Source organism: Xiphophorus hellerii, chromosome 6 (genome assembly GCF_003331165.1).
Source record: "Xiphophorus hellerii strain 12219 chromosome 6, Xiphophorus_hellerii-4.1, whole genome shotgun sequence".
Lineage (NCBI taxonomy): Eukaryota > Metazoa > Chordata > Actinopteri > Cyprinodontiformes > Poeciliidae > Xiphophorus > Xiphophorus hellerii.
In genome coordinates, this window is record NC_045677.1 from 12,754,567 (window position 1) to 12,777,498 (window position 22,932).

Sequence of the window (22,932 nt, forward strand, 5' to 3'; positions counted from 1 at the left end):
TTAGACTGCAAACTAAAAACATTTAGTTGAGGTTTATTGCATATCTTGGCTGAAGTCATATCAATCAAATAACTGCAAATATTACAGATGCAATAACTAGTAAAACACATTAATCTTGCAATGGCAAGGAAAACATCAGCTCTCCAGGTTTTAATTAAAGGCAAATTGGTCTTAAATGATCAATTTTAGTTTTGTAAATCAAACCTTTTTTTTTTGCTCTGAATCAAATCTGTAGTTGTTTCAAGTGATAGTCTTTGCAGATGCTGCTCAGTTGAAGGCAGTCGGTGCCGAAAACTGCCCAGTAAACTTTTTTTTTTGTTTGTTTTTGGGGGGAGGTTTTGCACCAATCACATCTGTGGGAGCTCTGCCCCTCTCTTGTGCATCATGAGCTCCTGACTGGGAACAGATCAGCAGGTGAGTCACAACTGTGAGGGGAGGAGGGAGAGCAGCGCTTTCCACGTCAGCAAGGTCAGCCCTGAGCCTCCAGCCAGAGACAGGAAGGGTGCAGCGAGGATGGAGAGGCACTGTGAACGCTTCAGTCCAGTGGTTGGTACGGCAGGACACACTTCATGTGTTTGGTTTAATTGTGAAGCTTAGACACCCAGCTCTCTCTCACACACACACAAGCTCGAATGAGTCATCATGGGGGGGGAGGCTAAAATGTATATTTTGCTTCAGTTTGTGCCACAAAGGCTTCATTTTTGTCGATGCTGCAGAAACTGACATGTTTATAATAACATGAAGCAGTGTGGATGGAAAAGGCCACTGTTTCTATCTGGAAGTTACACAGGAACTCGATGAGTGAGTTTTATTTTTTTAGTTTTGGAGGAACATGCTGGGGTTGTTGTGCATTATGTTTGGTAATGATGCAGATAAAAGCAGCAGCTAATCTTTAAAATCACACTTTCAGTCGAGGTTGCACTGTTTAATAGTTTCAAAATATTTTCTTAATGTTGGAAACTAAAGGGAAAATTAGTGGACCTGCTTGAGTTCAGCTGATAGAAGATGTTTTATAACTGTAAAGCCTTACCTGAATGTAAACATTTTACTCACCCCGGTTTAATATGCCATGCTTCTGTGATGTTCAAAGTTATTTAAGAAGTCTGTCTTTAAGGTGTGAAATCCAGGAATAATGCAAAAGATAAAGAAGCAATCGGACTGTAAGTGTGAAGGCCTCCCTCGTCAGCTGCCATTTTTAATTACTTACTAATGTTTCCTGTCAGATTTTATTCTGGTCTTCTAAAATTTGTAATATTCTCCTGGTGAAGTAAGTAAAACTTTATCAACGTAGCACCTTGTAAGATTTAAAGATCACAAAGTGATGCCACTTTTAGTAGGTTTGGGAATCAATAAGGATATTTAAAAATAATTTTAAAAAAATAAACTCTTTAGAAACTTCACTTTTCAAGCAGAAACATAAAGGTTTAAACTTGTCAGATATTTGTAACGGAAAAAAAAAACATCAAAACAAAATGTTTTAGAAGAAAGTATTTTTTAAGTCAACTAACCAGCCTTCTCCATTTCATTGCTACTCGTTAATGCAGACATGGAGGACGCAGCATCATTCTCTCACCTGTATAAACCCGAACCCAAGCCATCCTTTTATCCATCCATTTTCTGTACACGCTTGTCCATTAGAGGGGTCGGGCGGGCTGCTGGTGCCTATCTCCAGTGAACGTTTCGGGCGAGAGGCGGGGTCACCCTGGACAGGTCGCCAGTCTGTCGCACTAACCCAAACCACAGCTTTGAAATCCATTTTCTTCTTCATCTTGGTGAGAAACTCAAATGCAACTAGGAGAGCTTTTCACCTTCAGTGCTGCCACCTGTGCCCTAATATACCAAGGATGAGAACAAGAAGGTGAAAATATGTGGATATGTTAATGCATATAAATGTTTATGCCCCCCACCAACTGCATCCACTCACTGATTGTAGCTAAAGCTAAATCGGGTAACATTTAGCTGGATGTATTCGTTCCTTCAAATGTTTCGGAAAAAAAAGACATTTCTGTCATGTATGTTGAGGATTTAGTTCTTTTTTACTGATTCAGTTTTAAAGAATGAAACAAATTTAAGCCATAAAATGGCTATAAAAGTGGCCATAAAATAATTCTTTCATCTTAAATTTATTTTTGAGATGCAAAAAAAGCATTTGCTCATCTGCCAGAGTGAATTGAGAGAATTAATTATTAATTCTCGCCTTTTTTCCATCTTGAGTAATAATGACATTTGGTTTGCACCATTACTTAATAAATATCACTGCGAACTTTCCAATAATATTAATTTCTAGTCACTTTCGAGCCATAAACACACATCTTATGTTCCACATTTTTTCAGTGAAACATTTCTGATTATGTGTTGGGGGATTTTTTGGCATTTCTTGGGAGATTATGCAGGGTTATGTACCATCGTACTCAAAAGAAACAAACTATCAGACTCTGCAGATTTGTTTTCGGGAGAAAAAAAAGGATTATTCCCACGTTTTTATTTGGACGTACACAGTGTGTTAATCGTTTCGTTTTCTCCTGGGCACAGGGCAAGGCCACCTCTGATTATTCAGCATGACAGCCTGAAATCCTCCGTGAGCAATCTGTTTAAAAGCCTCGGAGGCTTCTGTGTCACTCACTTCAAGCATCATCCGTCAGTCTTCCCTCTGAAGAGTCCCAGATACACTAAAGCCCACGCCTGAATGCCGTCTCCTCAGCCGTACTACATAACAAGAACTGATGACTAACACATATAAACACAACTTAAATATAAGGAGCAAATACAAAACCGCTCACATGTTTTTTTAAGTTTATTGAAGTGCATCTTCTGCTTTCCATCTGGTTTTATAGTGATATCTTGAGACCGGCTGATAAAGTGTAAATGAAAGAGAGGGTAGCTGTAAACATGTTTGGTATCGTTCTTCATACAGTACCTTGCAAATCTATTCACACCGCTTTTCTTTTTTTTTTACTTTACAACCACAAAATTATAGTTTATTGAAATTTTATGCAACACAAAATACTGCCTAATTGTTAAATGAAATGAATAAATGATCTAAAACTGAACCATTTGGCCTACATGTAAAATGTTGCACACCACTCACCTTAGCTGTCAGAGAACCCTAATCATAGAGCAAGAACTTCATGGCCCAGTCAAAGTCCATACCTAAATCCAATTGAGATTCCGTGGCAGGACTTGAAAATGTCTATTCTCATTTGTTCTCTCTGGTTCTACAGCGTTTTCATTCATTTAAAAAAAAAGAGAAAATCCAATTTTGCACTACTGCATGTGTGTCTGTCGTAAAATTCCACCTAAACACATTTTTGTGGTTGTGAGTATAAAAGCCAAGGGGCTGTGAGGACATTTGCGGTTCACTGTATCATTATTCGTGGAATCGACCGCTCTCACACGACCATTCAACCTCATGACGGCTGAGACAAACATGAGGTTGTCCTCCTTGAGGAGGAAAGGGACATGAGAGAAATGGCTGACAAACACCAGCGGTAGCTTTCATCCCATCAAAGTGCTCATAGAGGTTGAAACTGTACATTATTCACAGACACATAGGTTGGACTTGTAGTAGCATGCTGAAAAGTCACAGGTAGGTCAGAAAATAATGTTTTCTAAAGATGCATCTACATCTTTGAAGGTCGGCCATGAGTTCTCTGGTTACTGACGGAGGGACGTCACAGTGGCAGTTCAGATGTGGCTGGACGAGTTGGAAGCTAATGCTGCTAGAGATGCCTGACACATGATGTTTGACTTATTGTGGTTTTATAATAAATACAACGGCAGGGAATTATGTGGGATTGGACCCCGGTGAGGCAGTTTGCGTCACGATGACCTCTGACCCTGCTTGTCGGGCCTTCTCTGCACGGCGCAGCCCACTGTAGAGTCTCTCGTCCACCGACGCCACCAGCTTGTCTGCTAGGCTGTTCTGGGCCTGCAGGGAAACCTCTGACAGGATGGCCTGGCTGCTGTTGTTGTTCCTGTTGTCCACTCTGGGGTCCATGTGGCTCATTTGCGCTGACAGAGAGCTGCTCGCGATTCCCGCCTCCTTGCTTGTGGACACTTGGCAGCCATCAGTCTCACCAGCCAACTCTGGGGAGACGCTTCTTGTTGGGTCTGTTCCGTCGGACGTTCTGTCGGTCGGGCTCCCTGCAGCTCCTTCTCCTACCGGATCTTCTGCTCTCTCCATTGCCGCCTCCTCAGAAGCCGCGACCTCGCTGGCTTCTTCATCAGCAGCGCTCGCTATTCTCGACAGGGTGCTGTGGTACCTGGTGTCCAGCGGGTACCCTGCGCTGTCCCCCCTCCTGAGCGGGATGAACCTCTGTCTCTCTAGAGACGGCGAGTACCTTCCCCCTGAGGCCGAACCCGGGTCGCTGTATTGCTTGTGTCTCTGCCACTGCTTCCGGAGGTGAACCCTGGACCTGTGCCTGGAGCGCAGCGGGGAGTCCTGCTGGTCGAAGCGCGGATCATGACGAAGGAACTCATTGAAGAGTGCGTCTGTCTTCTCATCTATGCTGTAGTCACGGCGACGGAGACGGGATCGATGAGGACTCGGGGGCTGTGGGGTCGGGCTCACCAGCGGAGAAATAAGCTGAGTTTGTGTTTCTGGAGGCTTCTGAGGATGGAGGGACTTCAGCAGCTGATATGGCTCTTGAAGGGTGTGAGAAAGACCGTCACCCTGAGATTTCTGCTTTAGTCTGTCCTCTGTGTCTGCGCTGAGGGTCATCTGGTCCTCCAGCTCCTCCTGAAACAACTTGGTCTCCACGCTCTCACACACTGAGCCTTTCCTCCCAGAGCTGGTAAAAAACAGTCTCCTCTCAGAAGCAGTCTTCCCCCGAGGGGCCCCAGGAGTCCCAAACAGCCTCATATCTTCAGGGGCTCTGGATGGCGCTTCAATGGAGGCATAACCACTGTCCATTTGAAGCAACTTCCTGTTTCCTCCCTCCGCCTCTCCTCCAGCTCCATTCCCCATCTCCCCGTCTCCCCCTGACGCCCCTCTGGTTCCGCCCTCTGCCTCACCATCTCCTTCAGGCTCATCGTCCAGGTCTTGTGACAGGCCGGTGTCCAGGCCCGAGCGAGCTCCTGCGCCACCAAAGGACGAGACGCTGTCTGCGTCACTGCGGACCGACTCACGATCGGTGCTGCTCTGATCTGAAGAGGCATATTGCTCCAGAGAGGCTCTCAGGCTCCAGATGTCTCTGTAGAGGGACGGGGGTGCGTCTGAGCTCTCTTGGCGGATCATGAAAGACAGAGACGAGCCTGAGTCTGTCCTTCTTCTGGTCACGGCTCCCAATGGCGCATCGTCTCCCTCATCTGTCCCTGCATCGTTCTTTTTTCTCACACCAGCCGTGCCAACGTCTGTTTTTGCATCATCGGGTTGTCTCAACAGCTCTTCAAACCGGTCCCGCCTGGTCGGTCCTTGCTCTGCACCAAACAGGTCGTCATCTTCCGCAGACTCCGACTCATTTCTTGTTGCTTTGGTTCTTATCGCTGCTCCAAACACCGTTTCTTGTTCCGCACGGGTTCCATTGACGGCAGGCTCAACCTGACCCAGAGCGGGATCAGATGGGAGACAAAGTTCGGCTCTCTTGCTGCTGCTGGTGCTGCCGCCTACCTCCACCATGGCCTCCAGCTTTAGCCTGCATAGGAGAGGAACATGCAGTCAGAACCTGATTTTGTTGAAATCATTGTTATGTGAGAGAATTACCTCCTGAGGAAGACAGAGGATGTAGGAGCTGTCTCAGGATGAGGCAGAGTCTCAGCGGAGAGGGACTGGAGGCCGCTGGTCTGGATGGGAATATGTGGGAAAGACTCAAAGGCGTCATCTCGGAGCGGAGAGGAGTCTTCATCGGTGTGGTCAGTGGTTTCACTTGCTGCTCTCTGTCTCTGAAAAGGCTTTCTCTTTGGGGAGCCTGGAAGCAAATCAGACACATCTTCACATTTCCATCTAGTGCCAAATGTGTCACAATCCAGAGAAACCCTTAATAGTTAATCATTTCTTATTCTTACGAAACATGGGGAACCAATATGTAGCTCTATACTTTTACCTTTCTATAAACTTTTTATACTTTCTCTTGCTTTTCTTTTGTTGTTTTGATTATATTATATTATACTACTATATATAAGCTATATATATACTATATATAGCTTTGAATTGCCTTGTTGCTGAAAATGTGCCATATAAATAAAATTTCCTTCTCTGCCTTACCTTACGATAACATTAAAGTTATTACTTACACTTGTCATAACTGAAATGAAATTGGAAATGGAGTAAGAACATTAAAAAATAAATGTATTAATACATAAAAAATTATGACATACATAAATGAGTTAAGTAAACAAATCAATTGTAGATATCAAGGTAATTATATAAAGAAATGAAGTACAAGGTTGTAAAGTAGCACAGTTAAATAAGAAATTGTACCTTAAATGTCTACATATCAAATAAATTTGATTCTTTTTTTTAACAAAAGGCAGCTGTTTTACAATTTATGGATTTAATGTGCGTATGTATTTGTTTATCTATTCTTCTTAGAGCCATTTCTGGCATATTTACTAACTTTCTGAAGACCAATGGGCTTTATAGGGACCAAAACGCAGTTCTAATACGGTGGACTCTGTTGTTTAGGGTTAGAGGTCAGGTTTAGAGGTAAAGTGTTTTTATTAGGCATAAATTCACTCACTACAATGAACGAAAGTCAATGCAAAGTCCTAATATGGGTAGAAATAGAAATCTGTGTGTGATATATTACATAGTGGAACTGGATGATGCTGTAATTTCCTGTGCAGATTAACCAATCAGAAGTCAGACAGATCTGATGAGCCGCAGCGGCAAATAAATCATTTTATGGTTCAGTGTTACACAGGAACCATGAAATCACTTAATACTGTTATAATTACATATGCTCATGATATTTAATGAATTTTTAATGAATGAATTTCACATATTTATCGGCTCATATATTTGATTATTAACATAATGATAATAAATGCATTTATTTATTAATTTAACAATTTGTATTTGTATTTATTTTCATTGAGACAAGCATAAACAACAATATTTTGTGGTACTATAGTTCTGAATACATCTCATCTTTCTTTTCAAACCAGTTGAAACCAATTTAAAGTTTAGTTTTTAAAAACAAAATACATATTTATTTCCTGAAAACTTGTAGCTTTTCCATGAATCTGCACAAACCTTTGGCGTCCAGACTGGCGGCCCGATGGCTGGTGTCGAACTTCCACCTCCTGAAGTACGGCCCGGCCCCCTCCAGGCTGGCATGTCGCCGCAGTTTGGAGAGGAAGTGCAGAACAGACGTCGGACCCGGGGCCTGAGCCGACTCTCCCCTCGGCCCCCACTCGCTCTCGGCCTCACCCCTGTCTCCGATGGCCTCCATCTGACAGAAGAGATGAAGGCAGAGGAGGATGGAGGGGAGGTGGAGACGCATTAAGGAAGGACATGCGGCTGAGATGGATGGTGACGATGAGAGCCAGAGTCCTCAGGGGACGGCATTTGTCATGTTGTCACTCAGCTGCAGCGATTACTGATGCAGCAGCAGCTCTGAGCCTCTAGCAGGCGACTGAGTTTCACTTTGTGTTGGAAATCAGTGGATTTGTTTGCACTGTAGAAATAAACCAAGTTCAGTACAGACCAGCTTGGCTTTGAGTTTGAAAACAAAAGTTACACATTAGCAGATAAATAGCAGCTAATGACCTGGTACAGACAAAATAAGTGAAGCAAGATCAAGTTTGGTAAAGTACAGCTGTGGTTTATGTCTCATTATGTAACAAAGAATGTTCCCTGTGTTCTCGCAGCTTAATTAGATCATATTTCATAAGAGAAAAATGATCCAAATGAGAATTGAAACCACAATTGATAGAAATTGGATGTAATGCAACATCTTCAAAGAGATATGATATGATGTGCAGATTAACCCTCTTAATTTTTTTTTTTTACTTTTGGAGTTCAGGGGATAAAATCACAAGAAGGTTTGTGAACCTGTCATCTGTGGCAAATAAGGCGTGAGAATTGTTAATATTTTTGTTTATAATCTCCACAAATCATAAAGAACGTTTCCCTTGCATGCTTTAGTGATGAGTGATGGCTTCACAGTCTCTCTTTGTAGATTTCACAGTAAACGTGATGTTGAGTTTGACCTTCATCAGCCGTACGACAGAGGTATGACAAAAGGCCCGTTTTTCACTTTCAGCTGATAGATATTTGGGGGGTTTCATACATGTTTACCCAATATTAAGTCACATCACAGCATCTAAAATCTTATAATAAAAATTTTGATGGAGAAAATCTTAAAACAATCTTTAGCTTTTTTGAGATTTAGAATGAAAGGGTTCTCTGTGTGCTTTCGGAGTTCTGCTGTTCACTTTTTCTTTTCTGTCTTGCATTATAAATATTGATATACAACAGAAAGGTTAGCTTAGATTTTGACTTCATTGAATGTAGTGTAATAAAGAGTATTCCTCTGATGGAAAACTGCATCGGAGGCTGAAATGTGTCAACAAAACCTGAGTGAAGTTGGTCGCCCCACCTTCTCCAAATCAGACAAAATTGGTGTCAAATGTTTGTGCAACATTTGTGCTGGTATGTGCAGCAAAAATTTTCATTTGTGCTGCTATCATTTTAAAGATATTAGGAAATGTTTCCAGAGGTAATGAAATTTCAACCAGTCCCCCCTCCCCCCCACCTTCTTCAAATCAGACAAAATTGGTGTCAATCAAATTTGGCATTAAAGTTATTAATGAAAGTTTAAAGGTCATTTTGATTTAGTAAAAGTGGGAGGCTGGTTAACCGTTTGATCATTGAACTTTTAAAGTCAAAGCAGCACAAACAAAAACATTTGCTGCACAAACCAGCACAAATGTGGTCGAGTGGATTTGCACCAATTTTGTCTGATTTGAAGAAGGTGGGGGGGGGAGGGGCTGGTTGACCTTTCATGACCTCTAGAAACATTTGCTAATATCTTTAAAATGATAGTGGCCAAACAAAAAAAATTGCTGCACAAACGTTCAACAAAAATGTTGCCTGATTTGAGGAAGGTGGGGGGGGGGGGCAACTTCACTCAGGTGTAGGCCTGTCACGATAAACGATAAATCGATTAATCGTACGATAAATTAAAACTATCGACGTCATTTTAATTATCGGCATTATCGTCTCTTCCGGCCTTTTTCTCTTTCTGTTAATGACACTGAATGAAAAAAGGCTCAACTCCGGTGCTCTCCACTGACTCCTCCCTTCCTCATTTCCTTAGTGTAAAGCCCAGCGCACACTACACGATCTTAGAGCTGTCGGCCGATTGTCGGCCCATTTTCAAAACCTGACAGATCACACATTACCCGACAGAAATTCTAGGTATATCTGTTCGATCGGGATTCGTTCCTGCCATGTGGTGTCCAACAATGGGCACAAAATAATGGCTACAAGTTCAGTTAACTAATTTTAAAACCAGGCATTAATCAATGCTTTACTACAATCTACCTGCAATGCATGTGGCTAGTGTCAGCGTAAAGTCCTGACTGAATGAAAATCATTATAACCTATTTACGTCACGTTAACGAAGAACAGCTGAAAAGTTACCCGGTGCGGTAGCAATTTCGCTCCAACTCCTCCTCTTGTCATTTCTATATTCTTTGCATGTTGAATAAACATTAATGTTGTTTCCACATATCATCTCCAATGTCCGCTGGACTTCGGGTTGCGTCGTGTCAGCTGTTTGGGATTCCCCTCAGTAATTTCCCCTCAGAAAGTGCAGAGGAGAATCCGCGCTTTCTGATTGGCTGCCTGTCACATTCAACAGGCTGCGTTAAGATCCCAGTCGGTGAAAACCCCTGATTTGGATCGGAGCGGCCACGATGATCTACCGTAACACACCACACAATCTTAGAAAGACCAACGTTTTAAGATTGTTGTAAGGGGAAAAATAGGAGCAAAAATCATGTAGTGTGAACTATTGCATCAGGTAGTCGATGTGCCCATTTTCTCTATTTAAATCTAATTATTACTGAAGGGCAACATAGTATACAGACTTCATAATCTGCACTCTTTTGGTTGAATGCAGTATTTATTTCCACTTTTACTTTATGTTGTTTAGTTTTTTTTTTTCAAGTGCGTTTTTTGTTAATGGAGACCATTTTATTTTCGTTTTTGGTTGTTTTGTTTATTTTGTTTATCAGTTCCAGTGTTTAGTGTTCTTTTGAAAATAAAGTGTATCTAACTTTGGCAGGAAATCGCATGGATTATTATGTCATTTCCATTAAATCAGTGTAAAAAGGTCTTCAAACAATATTATCGTTTATCGCAATAATTTTTGAGACAATTAATCGCTCAGCAAAATTTGCTATCGTGACAGGCCTACTCAGGTGTAAACAAAGTTACATACAAACAACAAAAGCAAACAAAAGATGAACAGTAGTAAAGTATGCTTACACGTTCAAAGGAAACAAGGTTAATTAAAGTTAAAGACTCACTGTCTGAGAGCGCTGGGACTTGAGGACAGATGAGGACTGCCTGTCTCTGTGGTCCAGGACGGTGGAGTGGTGTGGATCTCCAGGCAGCCCCCCACTCAGGCTCTGTCCCAGCCAGTCAGGGACTCTTCTCTCAGCAGGCTGGAAAAAGGAGACAGAAAACTGCATCAGAAGCTGAAATGTGGCAGCTTACCGATCTGATGTTGATCAGCTACCTGGTAGATGCTGAGGAGCATCTTGGGAGCTGAAGTCTCGCTGATGTTGATGGTGCTGCTCTCCGTGGAGTCACACTCCATGATGGTGAGTATCTTCAGGTCACACGGAGAGGGAGGCAGGTGCAGGTGGGTCAGCCGGGCCTTTTTCAGGTGATGGAAGTCTCCTTCGGTGAGAGTGTACCTGAGGTCAAGGCATAAGCATCTGATCTCTGTCCACCAAAGAGGGAGGAATACCCAAGTTTGCTCAAGTGGACGTTACCTGCGTCCTTTTTCCTGAGTGTTTTTTTCCTGCTCATACAGCGCAGATTCATTGAAGGACACTCTGCGGCCAGTGGAGGCGGTGGAAACAAATCGGTCCGACTCTCCATTGTGACAACTCGACGCTGAGAGAGCATCTGATTCATCCAGACGAATTGTGATCTCTGAGCAACAAGGACGCGCCGATGAAGAGGAACAAAAGAGGTCTGTGACGACACCGAACCAGAAAGTATGCGTGAAACTGGAAAACAAAACAGCGCAGCTCTGACCTTGCGTGGGCTGAGAATCCTCAGCATAAGTCGTGTTTGTCTTCTCAGGGTCATCGCTCGCTCTGCGGGGAGGAAATTACTTTTTACTCTCCGTGTTTTTAAACACAGAAGGACTAGTGCTCTGTCACGCTATGGATGTCTAAAGTTGCAGTCCACACCGACCTGGTTCTGGCAGGACCCACCTGGAGTAGCGTCGTCCACCCAAGCAGCAGCGGTGACAGAAGAGCAGCAGCAGGGACAGGAGGACCAGCGTCCCGCCGGCGAAGACGCTCAGTAGCACCAGCAGCAGCACGTAGTTCTCTGCCTGGCCGGTCGACACGGGCACATCCTGTTGCTGAGCGATTATTGAAGAAAGGGGGGAAAAAATATGTTACAATTGCAGACTCAGTTGCTTTCGGCTGTTTTACATTTCATTTCAGAAACATTGGCTGCAACAGCAAATGACACAATGCGTATTGATATGCATCGTGGTTTCCTGTTCCAGTCTGAAGAACAAAACACAGAGGACATTTTGGTGAGGATTCTCCAGTAGAGAGCTTTGAACACTGGACTGGACTTTGACTAGGACGTTACATCTAATTTACTCCGGTACCTCTCACTTTATGTTTAGGGTTGCTGCCCTATTATTTTTGTTTTTTCAAGATTGTCCTGTATTTATCTTCTCTTCTACTCTGACCAGCTTCCATGCCCGTGCTGAAGAAAATCATCCCAAAGCATGATGGTACCACCACCATGTATCGCAGTGGGAATTGGATTGGGAAGCGACTTCCAGTCCAACCAGTCAGTCTGGATGGACGTACATGTCTTGGTACGTTTGCTGTTGTGGCTATTATTTTCTAACCGCAAGGTGCTTTAAACTTCTCCTCAACTTTCTCCCTGAACTTGCTGCTGTTCTTCCTTGTTCTTCATGATGTTGCTGCTTCCCTAATGCTCTCTAACAAACCGTCTTCATAGAAAAATCAGGCGACTTCTGGTTGCTGGGGATTCTATTTGGGGCATCACAGTAAAATAGGTTGAATGCCATACAATTAAAATGCATACCACCTTTTTTGAAATTTGAAACTTTGCAAGTACAGTATGCAGAACATTGTGTAGGTCTAAAGCAATAAAATACGTAGAAGTTTGTCTTTTTAACGTGACAAAATGCCAAAATGGTTGTGGATATTCTTTTTGAATTCACTCACAAGCGTACTTCATATTCGGAAAAAAAAAAAAAAGAAAACATTACCGGCAAATCAGTGCTATAAAGTCAAAAGGACATAATTAAATCCTGTTTAAATGCGAGCTGCACAGAACGCTGGAGTCGCTGGCCTCCCACGAGAGGGTGAGTGAGATACATTTGTTTCCATCGGGGCAGAAATTTTACCAAATTACACAGTGTAATCCTGTTACCAGCTGTGCGTGGGTTGGGGCAGATCCCTGGTTTTCCTTTTTTCCCTTTTCTGGACACTTTCCTTTTTCTGTGCATTCAAATGAAATGCAAAGGACTCTTAACCAACAACATCCAGGCTGAAGGATGAAGATAAAATACCCAGAGACAGTACAACACATTGAAGCTCATGATTCTCATTTGAATATCTGATCTTTTATCTATAAATATCCCTCTAAACATCATTGTAATCACTTAAACTTTGATCTTCTCTGTGGCGGTATTGCTTGAGTTGCGGCGCATGAATTTAATTTCCTCTCCTTGCATTTGCCCGTCATCTCCAAAGGCTCAGACTCATTCATTGACCAGCAAAGCCAGGCAGAGGCCTGGCAGAGTGGGTAATTTCCACTGCTGAGTTTTGTTAAGGGAACATGGTGGCAGAATTCACTCTGCCTGGACTGTAATTGATTGTCTTTCTTTTTTTTTTCTAAAGAGCAAGAGAGGACTCTCTTTGTGGTGTTACACTGTCAGCTGTAAGCACCATAATATTTAATGAGTGGAATCAGCACTGGAAGACTCTTAAGTCCTTGCCTCCTCGCTGCAAACACACACCCAGATACACACCGCCTGTTCGCTCACCCCCACACGCACGCACTCACGCCGACAACCAACTGCTCTCTTTTGATTAATACACTCAGTCTCGGCTGAGCAGGGCTGGGGATGCTAATCGAAACGTCAGCAAGACCCTTAATTCAATTTCCCAACTCTTCTCAATGAGAGGGAAATGAGGCCTTTGCAGGCTAAAAATGGAAATCGGAGGAGGAAGAAGAGGAGGAGGAGGATGAGGATGCCGACGCACATGAGCAATCCCCACTGAAGACTTTCCTGGCTCTTCTCCGAATGTCAGTTTCAATGGAAAGAGGAGAATAATTGGACTCTTTCTGACCGCATGAAAAGAATATTAATCAATTGAAATGTTTGATCTTGGCTAATGGATGAAGATGTATAAAGAGAATTATCCCGTGAGGCTCAAGAGGGGAGAGAAGAGCCCAGGAGTTCCTCATGGAGTGCAAAACGACTTCAGGATAATAATAGTGTTAACCGCAGCTGCATTTCAAACATCTTTCAAAGAGAGAAAATGTCTGTTTCTCCGCAGACAGTTGAAACCAAAAATGTACAAACTATTGGTGAAAAGACACATGATGCCATCTATTTGTGAAATGTACCAGTCAGTAATTTGTGAACGTTTTCATGCTTGCAGGCGTCTCTCTTTTCCCTCCAACAGAAACAATTACGGCCAAACGCTTCAGTTGGACTTTCATCAAACCAGAGGACAAGTCTCCAAAAATTAAGCTTCTTGTTTACGGCGTTCATCCGTAAATTGCACTTTAGTTTTTATGCTTAATTTGAAATGGCCTCTTCCTCACTGCGTGGCTCTTCAGGCCATGACTGTTCATTATTCTGGCTCAACACATAAAAAACTTGAACGACGACAGTTCAAGTTTAGTTTGATTTAATTCAGACAGTTAGAAATAATGTGTCTTCTGATACAGTGTATACATCTTGTTTCTAGTGCATATCATCATGACTCCAACATAAAGCAGGACCGGCGATAGATCCATCTGAATTCAGCCAAGGGTAATTTCAGACAATAAAATATGGGTGGGAAAGAGAAAGTCTGCCTTCAGTCCTGAGCGTTGTGGTTCTCTAGAACCACCAATCAGACACCCAGAAGATCCGTCTAACAGCATCAAGTCACTGGATATAAGTCAGGGTGAAATAAAAAACTTTCCTTTTTATCCTTCAGAAAGCAGACCTGGCTGGCAGTAAGTGTGGACACACATAAACAAATTTTTTTTTGTTCAATATGCCCCTAAACAAGTAGCCTCAGGTGAGAACATGTTAACCTAAACCAAGTTAAAGATGAAACAAAGTGTTTTACATCCAGCAGCCCTCATCCATGAGGCAAGAGAAGAAGCTGGAAGCTGAATATGGTTTGATAAGTGGCTTAAAGATTCGAACCAATTTCGCTTCTTTACACAAAAAAATATATACCAATATTTATATATACCAGTTGTTCCTTAACTGATATAAGGATAACCTGGATAGACTTAACGGTGACTGATTTCTAGTTAATTGGTAAGTTCATCTTGTTTTAATGTCTTGTTATAGGAAACAATGATAATGACAGAGTCCCTGGTGTCATGCTCTTTAATAAGATTCTCAGGGCATTTGAAAGAAAACACAAGCCCACAGCATCACAGATCTTCCACTATGCCTCACAGTGAGCATTAATTTTGCTTTATCATTTATCCTTAATCCAATCCAACCTGGACTGTTTGCTGAAACTTACTCTAATCTGACCAAACCACTCCATTAAAATCCAGAGTAGAGTTTAGCAATCTCAGTATGTTTATGTTAGTGACAGTAGGACATTCACTACGACATAACAATGTGGAACGCATCAAATGATTGTTATGGAGACTTGGTCTAACTTAAACACCAATTAGTCATTTTTACTGAAGCTCTCAAACAGTGAGCATTGGACTTTTTTTTTTTTTTACCTCTTTTATAATTCTAGTTTATCACGCTTTATATTGTTTTAACTTTTTTATCATTACTGTGACTCTATGGGCAAGTGGGAGTTTTGAAGATTATCGCACATTAGGTCACAAGAAAAACAGGAAAAGGTGAACACTTGGATTTATTTAAGAAAAATGCAAAGTATTCATTAAAGAAATGGTTAATTTAGATTATTTATGTTAAATGATGAGAATAGCTATGTCATAAAAGAAATCTTTCTCATACTTTTATTTAAATGTTTCACTGACTTTTGTTAGATGGTTTAACAAATTGAAAAAACACAAAACATTGAATGTACTGGATTCATGATGGGTTTGGGGCTCAGTAGTCTCTGGCAGAAGCTCAAGGAAAATGTAAAGAAACTAGGAATGAGGCATATTTGAGTTTGAAACAACCATGATTACATTTGTGTGTGTGTGCGTGTGTGTGTGGGGGGGGGGGGGGGGGAGAGAGTGTGCATGTATCGGAGCAGCTGTGACTTAATGAAACCTGCTGTTTCTACAAACTCAGCCAAACGGGAAGCAAAGCTCCATCAATCAGGCAGAGCAGCGAAGCCATCTTTCTGACTCACTGTGCAGAGCAACATGGAAGTCGATTTTCCGTCTCCACTGAGAACTCAAACTGACCAGCAATCAGAGCAACCAGCTCAGACTCCTCCTCTCTCTCTCTCTCACCCACCCAGACCCATATTCAGTTCTGGTTTTCCATCAGCTCCCCATCTGCCCGTCACCCCCGCAGCACCCGCAGATTGAAGCCGACACCTGGAACACTGTTTCCCCAACATGCCTTTCTCCGTGGTTCCCACCCTGATAGAAACCCAGCAGGGATTCAGAAAACATCGTGAGAGTTTCTTCAAGCGTAACATCAAGATCCAGCACCATCTGAAGGTGCGGACAGCATGTGTTGCTGGAGCAGCATACTCACAGTGGAGTTCTCTGTCAGACTTGTCAGGACAGGCAGATCATTGCTCATGGTCCAGGTCAGAGTGAGTGAGCCCTGTGGAGGAAGCGGAGAAAGACAAGGCCGCAGATCAACTTTAAAACATCCAGTTCAGATTATATAAATGTTATACCATCCTTTACAGAATACAGACTGTGCAACTGGACTTCTAAATACACTGAGATAAAGTTTGATTAAGCTGTGGAGCTACAAAGCTGGTCAGAAGTTTACATAAGTTTAGATAAATGTCACTTAAACTGCAAATACCGCAAACTTTTTGTGTCTACCAAGGAGTTTGTGGAGTAATTTAGGATTTACTTTTGACCATTATTGGCAGAAATTCTTCTGATAATTTAGAACAACTGGCTTCCTGTCAAACTTGGCCTTTAAAGCTGCAGTCCAAAAATTTTTTTTAAATTTTCCTCAAACCACCAACCAGCTAAGCTGTGTGTGTACAGCAAGGATGGAATTGTAGAGGTCAGAGCTGAGAGGTCAGCCTAATTTTGCTAATGTGCATACTAAAAACTGGACTGTGCAAAGTTAACACTGCCCAGCTTCTTACATGGCACTATGTTGACATGTGGATCCAAAACTGAAGCTTGGCGCTTGACTGTTACACCCTTACAGGCTTCAATTTGTTAAAAACATGTGTTGATGATGGTGACATCTCTTGTCCTTTTTAATCTGAAACCCCTGAAGTAGTTTCTGTCACTTTTAGGCGACCTCTCCTGAAAAAGTCACTGTGATGTGTATGCAAATACAACATAGAAAACAGCTGCTTCTTCCTCTTTGGACATTTGTTTGGAGTGCCGGACTCGCTGGTTGTTTGTTTAATCGATTTTTTAACATGAAATTGACACACAGAACGATGAAGGTTACTACACACCAGCATGACAGAGACTTGCTTTTACTCTTTCAATGATCTCTTCCTAAAACATGCATCCATGTTTTATTGCCTGCTTTCAAGCCTTTGGGCCTACTTTCTGCCAGATGTCATAGAGAACTGCACAATAACACTAGAACTGCTTCCAATTTCTTCCACTTCACTGTAAATCACATTCAGAATTAATCAAACAGATTGGGCTTAATTGACTGCTGCCTCAGCTTTACTTGATGTCAAGTTATAGTTACAGCGAGGAATAAAAAGTCACATGTAAAGTCATGGACTAGCACAAATATCATACAAATTCCTTACAAATATTTCTAAATGAGCACCACAAAATCTGTGATTTTGATTACCCCCCCCCCCCCCCCCCCTCCCCCCCACAAGAACAATCGTAAAATTCTAGAGGGACATCTATTTATTAATTAATATTTTAACAGTTTTATGGGTTTTATCGATACATTCTGGCTCAACCGGCCCTTTAAGAACATTCAGCTTTTTGATACGGCCCAAAATGAAACTGAGTTTGACACCCCTGCATTAAATCAACAACTTAATGGTTCAATCATGAGTTCCAACAGAACAATTATCCAAAAACACATTAAAATTGGTTCTAGAAGAGATGAACCAGGCTGAAATTAAGCGTCTGGAATGCATTTTCCAAAGTCCATGACTCAACCTCTGTAAAAATGACAGATCTGAGGTCTGCTTTGTACCAGGAAACCATTGAATTTATACTTGTACAAATTCAGCCAAGAATAGAGGTCATGTGAGCAGGTCAGGTAGTGAATGGTCATGGTGAAACTTGATAAGAGACATAAAAAAATAAATAGTTATGGGAATTTATGCATATATTAGTGCCTATGTGTATTATTCTGATTTTGTGGTGATTTGAGAAAATTCACAATAAATTTGGTGCCAAATTGTTTTGCTTTTTCCCAAATTCACTGCAGTTGAGTTTGGAAAAAAAAACCCATGGCTCCAATGAATCATTTGAAGCCCAAAATTAATCTGACAGTCATGCGCATGATGAGTGTAGGTAACCTTGGTACTGTGCTTCCCACAAGCATTGCAGAGAGCAGGAGCTGGCTTTGCAAAGTGTTGTCTCCTGAGGGAGAGAATCGCTTCCTTTGGTGTTGATTCAAACTTGCACCAAGAAAGTGTACATACTGTAACACATCAAAGAAAAATGAAAAGATTCAAACTCATCAACTCTGTCCTTTTTAGCGCTTTTTAGCTGAAGTTTCTATTGAAGAATCTTTTCTGCAGCAGCTATGATATTCAGTCTTGTATCCTTTAAGTAGTGATATGTGTGTGAGTGTGTGGATATTAACAAGGAGGGGTGTGTGTGTGTGTGTAGGCATGTGTGCAGGCATGTGCGTGGGGAGGGGGGTGTGGGCAGGCATGGCAGGTGTGTTAAGGCTGAAGATTAAATGAAAACGACTAAAAAAAAGCGTAAAAAGATCAATTAGACACAAATGAAACTGCATAGAAGTGAAGTTTTTGATTGAGTTTTTCTGTAATTGGATCTGAGTGTTAAATCGATGCCTTCTCAGACTGCAACGAATTCTTTGCCAAAGTTGCAGAAATGATTTTCTAATTGTTCCCATCCCAGGCTGTACTTTATCATTCAGAGACATCAGCTGCCCAATTTATCTCTGTTTGAAGGTTTTGCATTTAATGTCAGCTCAAATTTTATTAAAATGTTCCACACAGTTCACATTTTTGTCCCAAACTTCTGTGTTTATATTGGACTTTCTGAAAACACCCAACACAAAGTACTGCACTTCTGTGAAGTGGAATGAAAATGTTTGTCATAATGTTGCACAGACACAGTTTAAAACTTGTAATGTGCCTGTGTATTCAACTTTTTAGTTATTGTAACTCCTCTAAGTATAACCCACTACAACAAACTACCTCCAGAAATGACTTAATGAATTAAAAGGACTTGTTGGTTTGTCATTTAGTCTCAGGATAAATGAAGCTGTTCTGTGAAGGCCACAGTGGAACAAACAGACCAAAATTTAATGGAGAATCTGTGGCAAGACTTGAAAATTGATGTTTAGTGATTCTCGATATGCAAACTTCCACAATTTGAGCCTTTTTGCAAGGACTCATGGGTAAAAAATTTCTGCAAAAAAAAAATTACGCAAAGCCTAGATCTGTAGGCTTTGTGTACAGAACGTTACAGACTTTCTGTAATTGCAACAAAAGATGGTGGTGCTAAGTATTGACTCAAGATATGGGTGTCACATTTTCAAACTTCTGTTTGTGACATATTTTTTAAACCATGTTTAATTTGCCTAACATTTCACAATTATGTACTTTGTGGAAGTCTGTCCTGTAAATTTACCAAGAAGATGGACCAAACGGTAGAAAAATGAGCATTTATTTTCTAAGAGGACTGGTGGTGAGTGCAGAGGATGTTCAGAGACAGAACGGATCACTCTTAACCGTTCAAATCACGTAAATCTTTCTAAAATCCATTACGGGCTGCGTGTGAAGTCAATGAACGGAATCTTGAACTAGAGTAATGTCTCCATTTTGTGTGATTGGCCTTATGATCATCCGGCTCCATCTCTAAGGTTAAAAGGACTTTTCTGCAGTAAGGCGTCTATGCACCTTGTGTAACGTCAATCCAGGACTGCATTCCTCACACATGCTGATAACCCGGCTGCACATTCCCTCGCCGTGAGGGAGACTCATATTTTATGTAATATCTCAGCTCGAGGTAACTACGACGAGGCCGCAGCTCTGAACAACACACCATCGCTTCACACGCTGCACATGGCCGCGAATCCTTGCTCTGATAAATAATCTCCCCCGGTGATTTACTCATAATCACAGCCCGTTTGTTATTCTTGTCCTGACATTTGTGAGTGTCTTTTGAGAGTTTTCTCTCATTCACACCTAACAGGAATAGAGCAGCCTGATATTCAAATGTTTTTCAGATGCAATGGTTGAAATCTGAAGTGGATTTTCAGAAGAACTGGATTGAATTTGTGATCACACTAAAAGGTCAGATGGAGTGGAGAAGTAAAGGGAATTTAACATAAATGTGATGACCTCATAATTTAATTGGTTAAATTAAATTAGGAAATATCAAAGTTTATATTAAACTACATGTTTTTATGAATTTTATTTAAGGGAGTAACAGTAAAGGGAGAAGAATACAAATGCATGCCGCACTTCTCAGATTTTCATTTATAAATAAAGTACCACCAGTTATACATTATTTTGTTTCAGTCTGTCAAATATAATTCCAAGAAATACATTGAGGCTTGTGTCCTGAGACAAAATGTGAAACATTATGAAAAGTGAATTCTGAATTTAGCAATTCACACAGAGGTTATACGTATTAAAACAACATATATATTTTGGGTTTTTTTATGGCCAGAGTTGCAATGTGGCAAGAAGAAAGCCCCTGTATGAAGAAAGCAATAAAAAAAACCTTTATGGACACAGCAGACATTTGCAAGAAGGTGGTTTGCTGAAGTAATACCAAGTTTTTTTTATCTGAGGCATAAAACTAAAAGAAAAAACCCACTGAACCATGGTAACCTTACTATTTGACCCAGGTGTTGAAGCAAAAACACATCTTAAAGTTGCAGGACACCAGTCCTCTGGGACTTGAGTTGAAGTCCCCTGCAGTATGTGAAGGTCCTAGTGAAAGTTCAGGCCTAAATCCAATCTAGAAGACTTGAAAAAATGATATTCACAGACGCTCCCCATCCAGGCTGGACGAGCCTGAGCTCTTTTGCTCGATGTGCAACGCTGAAACGTACTTAAAAAGCCTTTCAATGCAGCAAAAGGTGGTTCTTGAAATCCATGCTGCACTTTTCAGGTTTTTATTCGTCAAATAATTTCCAATTTGTAGTTTTGCACTACTTTGGGTTGGTTTGACACAGAAAATTCCAAGCAAACATGGTGAAGCAGCAAATAGCAAGATAATTTAACAAAACAAGATTTATTCCCTATGGATATGAACTCCCCCTCTAACATGGCGAGTCATAGGACACACCTTATTAAAGCAAATTCACTTAAAATTTGCTTTAAATGATTTGACCCCAAAACATCAAACTGTTAATCATCGGACTTTTGTTGCAACTCAAATGTGTTGTGCACTAGTAAGATTTAGTCAAATTCATCTATAACTTGTTAGCCCTTTCTTAGGGCTAACAACATATAAAAAACATATATAATTATTGATTATTACTATAGCAACATTCTCAAAAATACAACAATGCTTGTATTTCTAGACTTTACAGTTTCGCATCCTATCTGCCAGCACTTGTTTTGAAGTAAGCTCAAAAAAATAAATAAAACTATATCAACACTGACTCTATGTTTTTGAAAAATGATAATCTGGGATTTGAGAACATGTTAGATTGTCACTTCATCTCCGGTTTATCATCCAGGCAGATGGGCGTTTGGAGCTCAGACACACACTTTCTAGCTCCCAGCGCTTCAATCACACTGATGGTGTTTGTGTCTTTATAAATACCATCAGCGGGAGGAAAGCAGGAGGAGGGGGAGTGTGGGGGTGGGCGTGGGCGTGTGTGTGCGTGGGGGGGAAGACTTTACTGCATAAAACCCTCAGGTGAGAGTGGGTGTTGAGGGGCTCCAGATGTGTTGCGTCTTACGGTCTATAACGGGAGGTGTCACAGGAGCTTCCCTCCGCTGTCTGCGTGCAGCTGCTGGACTACAGGGACGCGCTGCAGCCGGCGGTCAGCATCAGCACCATCAGCAGCAGAAGCATCTTCCCTTCTCCGCCGAAAACCCCCCGATCAGCAGGGCTGTCCCATGTCAATGCACCGCCCGCCCTCAGCCCTGTGGGGAGGTGGGATACATCACGACGTGGACCCCGGCTCATGCAGGGAAATTCCGCCGTCTGACACCGCTCACATAAACACGGGTCAGCTGTGTCGCCCGAGTCTTACATAATTTGAAACAGAACCACGTTGAGACCGCGAAAGAAAAAAAAAAAAAAAAGCCAGAGCCGGTCCGGGTAAAGTAAGAGGGAGGGGTAAAAAAAAAAACAAACAAACACAGGGACTCACCTCGTTGTAGACTCGGAGTGAAGCGGTCCACAGCCAGTCTGCCCCGTCTGCATACTTTATTCTGGGCTTCAAATAACGACTGTAGTTATGAATGAAACCACACGCGATTAGACACACCCACCCCCCGCTCCCGAAGCGCCACGTGACCAGCACTGATGATGATGATGATGATGGTGATGATGGTGATGGTGGCGGTCATGATGTGAGATGGCAGAGGAAAGCCGTCCTCATTGAGCAGCTTCGTGAATGGCGTCTCTCATCCCATTTTCATCATTAATGAAGCTCAGACTGCCACATTCAATCTGCAGGATTTTTATTTTTTACTTTGCTGTGCTTCACTCAGCCTCCGTGTTGGGAGATAAGATGCTCCGACAGACGGACGGGTGCGGTAGAGCTTTGTGTAATTTCACACTTGGCCACTTGGTGGCAGCATTGCACTTTTGCCTCTTCGGTGGAAAGGAGTCTAAAATTCGGTTTGTTTTCTGAATTAGATCCAGTCCACCTCATAGTAGATCAACACAGTGTGTTTTAATTTATGCTGCTCCCTCTAATAAAAGTCTGTTTGTAGGATGATTTACATTTTCTTCAATGTTCGTGTTAAACTAATTTGGCCAAAAGGACACTTTGTGTTGCGATTTCACTTTCACATTCACATGTATGCCTTGGAAAAATATTGAAAATCTTTGACATTTTGTCACACAGCAGTCACAAACGTCTGTGAATTTCACAAGGATTTCCTTTCACAGAACAACAACACATTACAAAGAGTTGTGAAGTGGAAGTAATGAATATCATTGTTTTTAAATAATCTTTGACAAAAAAAGAAACCCAAACAAAATAAATAATTTATGCTTTTACTAATCATCCACTTGAAATCCTGAGC

At 41.7% G+C, this 22,932-nt stretch overlaps 1 protein-coding gene across 4 annotated transcripts; it reads right to left on the reverse strand.

Moving 5' to 3' along the window:
* Nucleotides 1-2,363: 2,363 nt before the first annotated feature.
* Nucleotides 2,364-22,581, reverse strand: cbarpa (CACN subunit beta associated regulatory protein a). Of its 4 annotated transcripts, none has more exons than XM_032565031.1 (11): nt 22,050-22,581; nt 21,574-21,819; nt 16,092-16,163; nt 11,398-11,549; nt 11,216-11,277; nt 10,948-11,110; nt 10,689-10,869; nt 10,477-10,614; nt 7,193-7,391; nt 5,702-5,906; nt 2,364-5,633 (listed from the first exon to the last, which is right to left on the reverse strand). In XM_032565031.1, exons 3-11 carry the CDS (start codon nt 16,137-16,139, stop codon nt 3,785-3,787), a joined length of 2,997 nt encoding a protein of 998 aa, XP_032420922.1. In that variant the 5' UTR covers nt 16,140-16,163; nt 21,574-21,819; nt 22,050-22,581; the 3' UTR covers nt 2,364-3,784. The 4 variants fall into 4 exon arrangements, with proteins under 4 accessions (XP_032420922.1, XP_032420921.1, XP_032420923.1 ...); XM_032565030.1 differs by having other exon boundaries at nt 21,633-21,819; nt 22,050-22,580; XM_032565032.1 differs by lacking the exon at nt 21,574-21,819 and having other exon boundaries at nt 22,050-22,580.
* Nucleotides 22,582-22,932: the final 351 nt, after the last annotated feature.

Excerpts from the sequence above, each read along its gene's own strand:
- cbarpa (XM_032565031.1), bottom strand. The coding sequence starts at position 16,139 with ATGAGCAATGATCTGCCTGTCCTGACAAGTCTGACAGAGAACTCCACT. Across the intron at positions 11,278-11,397 it reads GGTGGACGACGCTACTCCAG|AGCGAGCGATGACCCTGAGA; the intron begins GTGGGTCCTGCC and ends TCCTCCCCGCAG. Across the intron at positions 11,111-11,215 it reads GGATTCTCAGCCCACGCAAG|AGATCACAATTCGTCTGGAT; the intron begins GTCAGAGCTGCG and ends CTTGTTGCTCAG.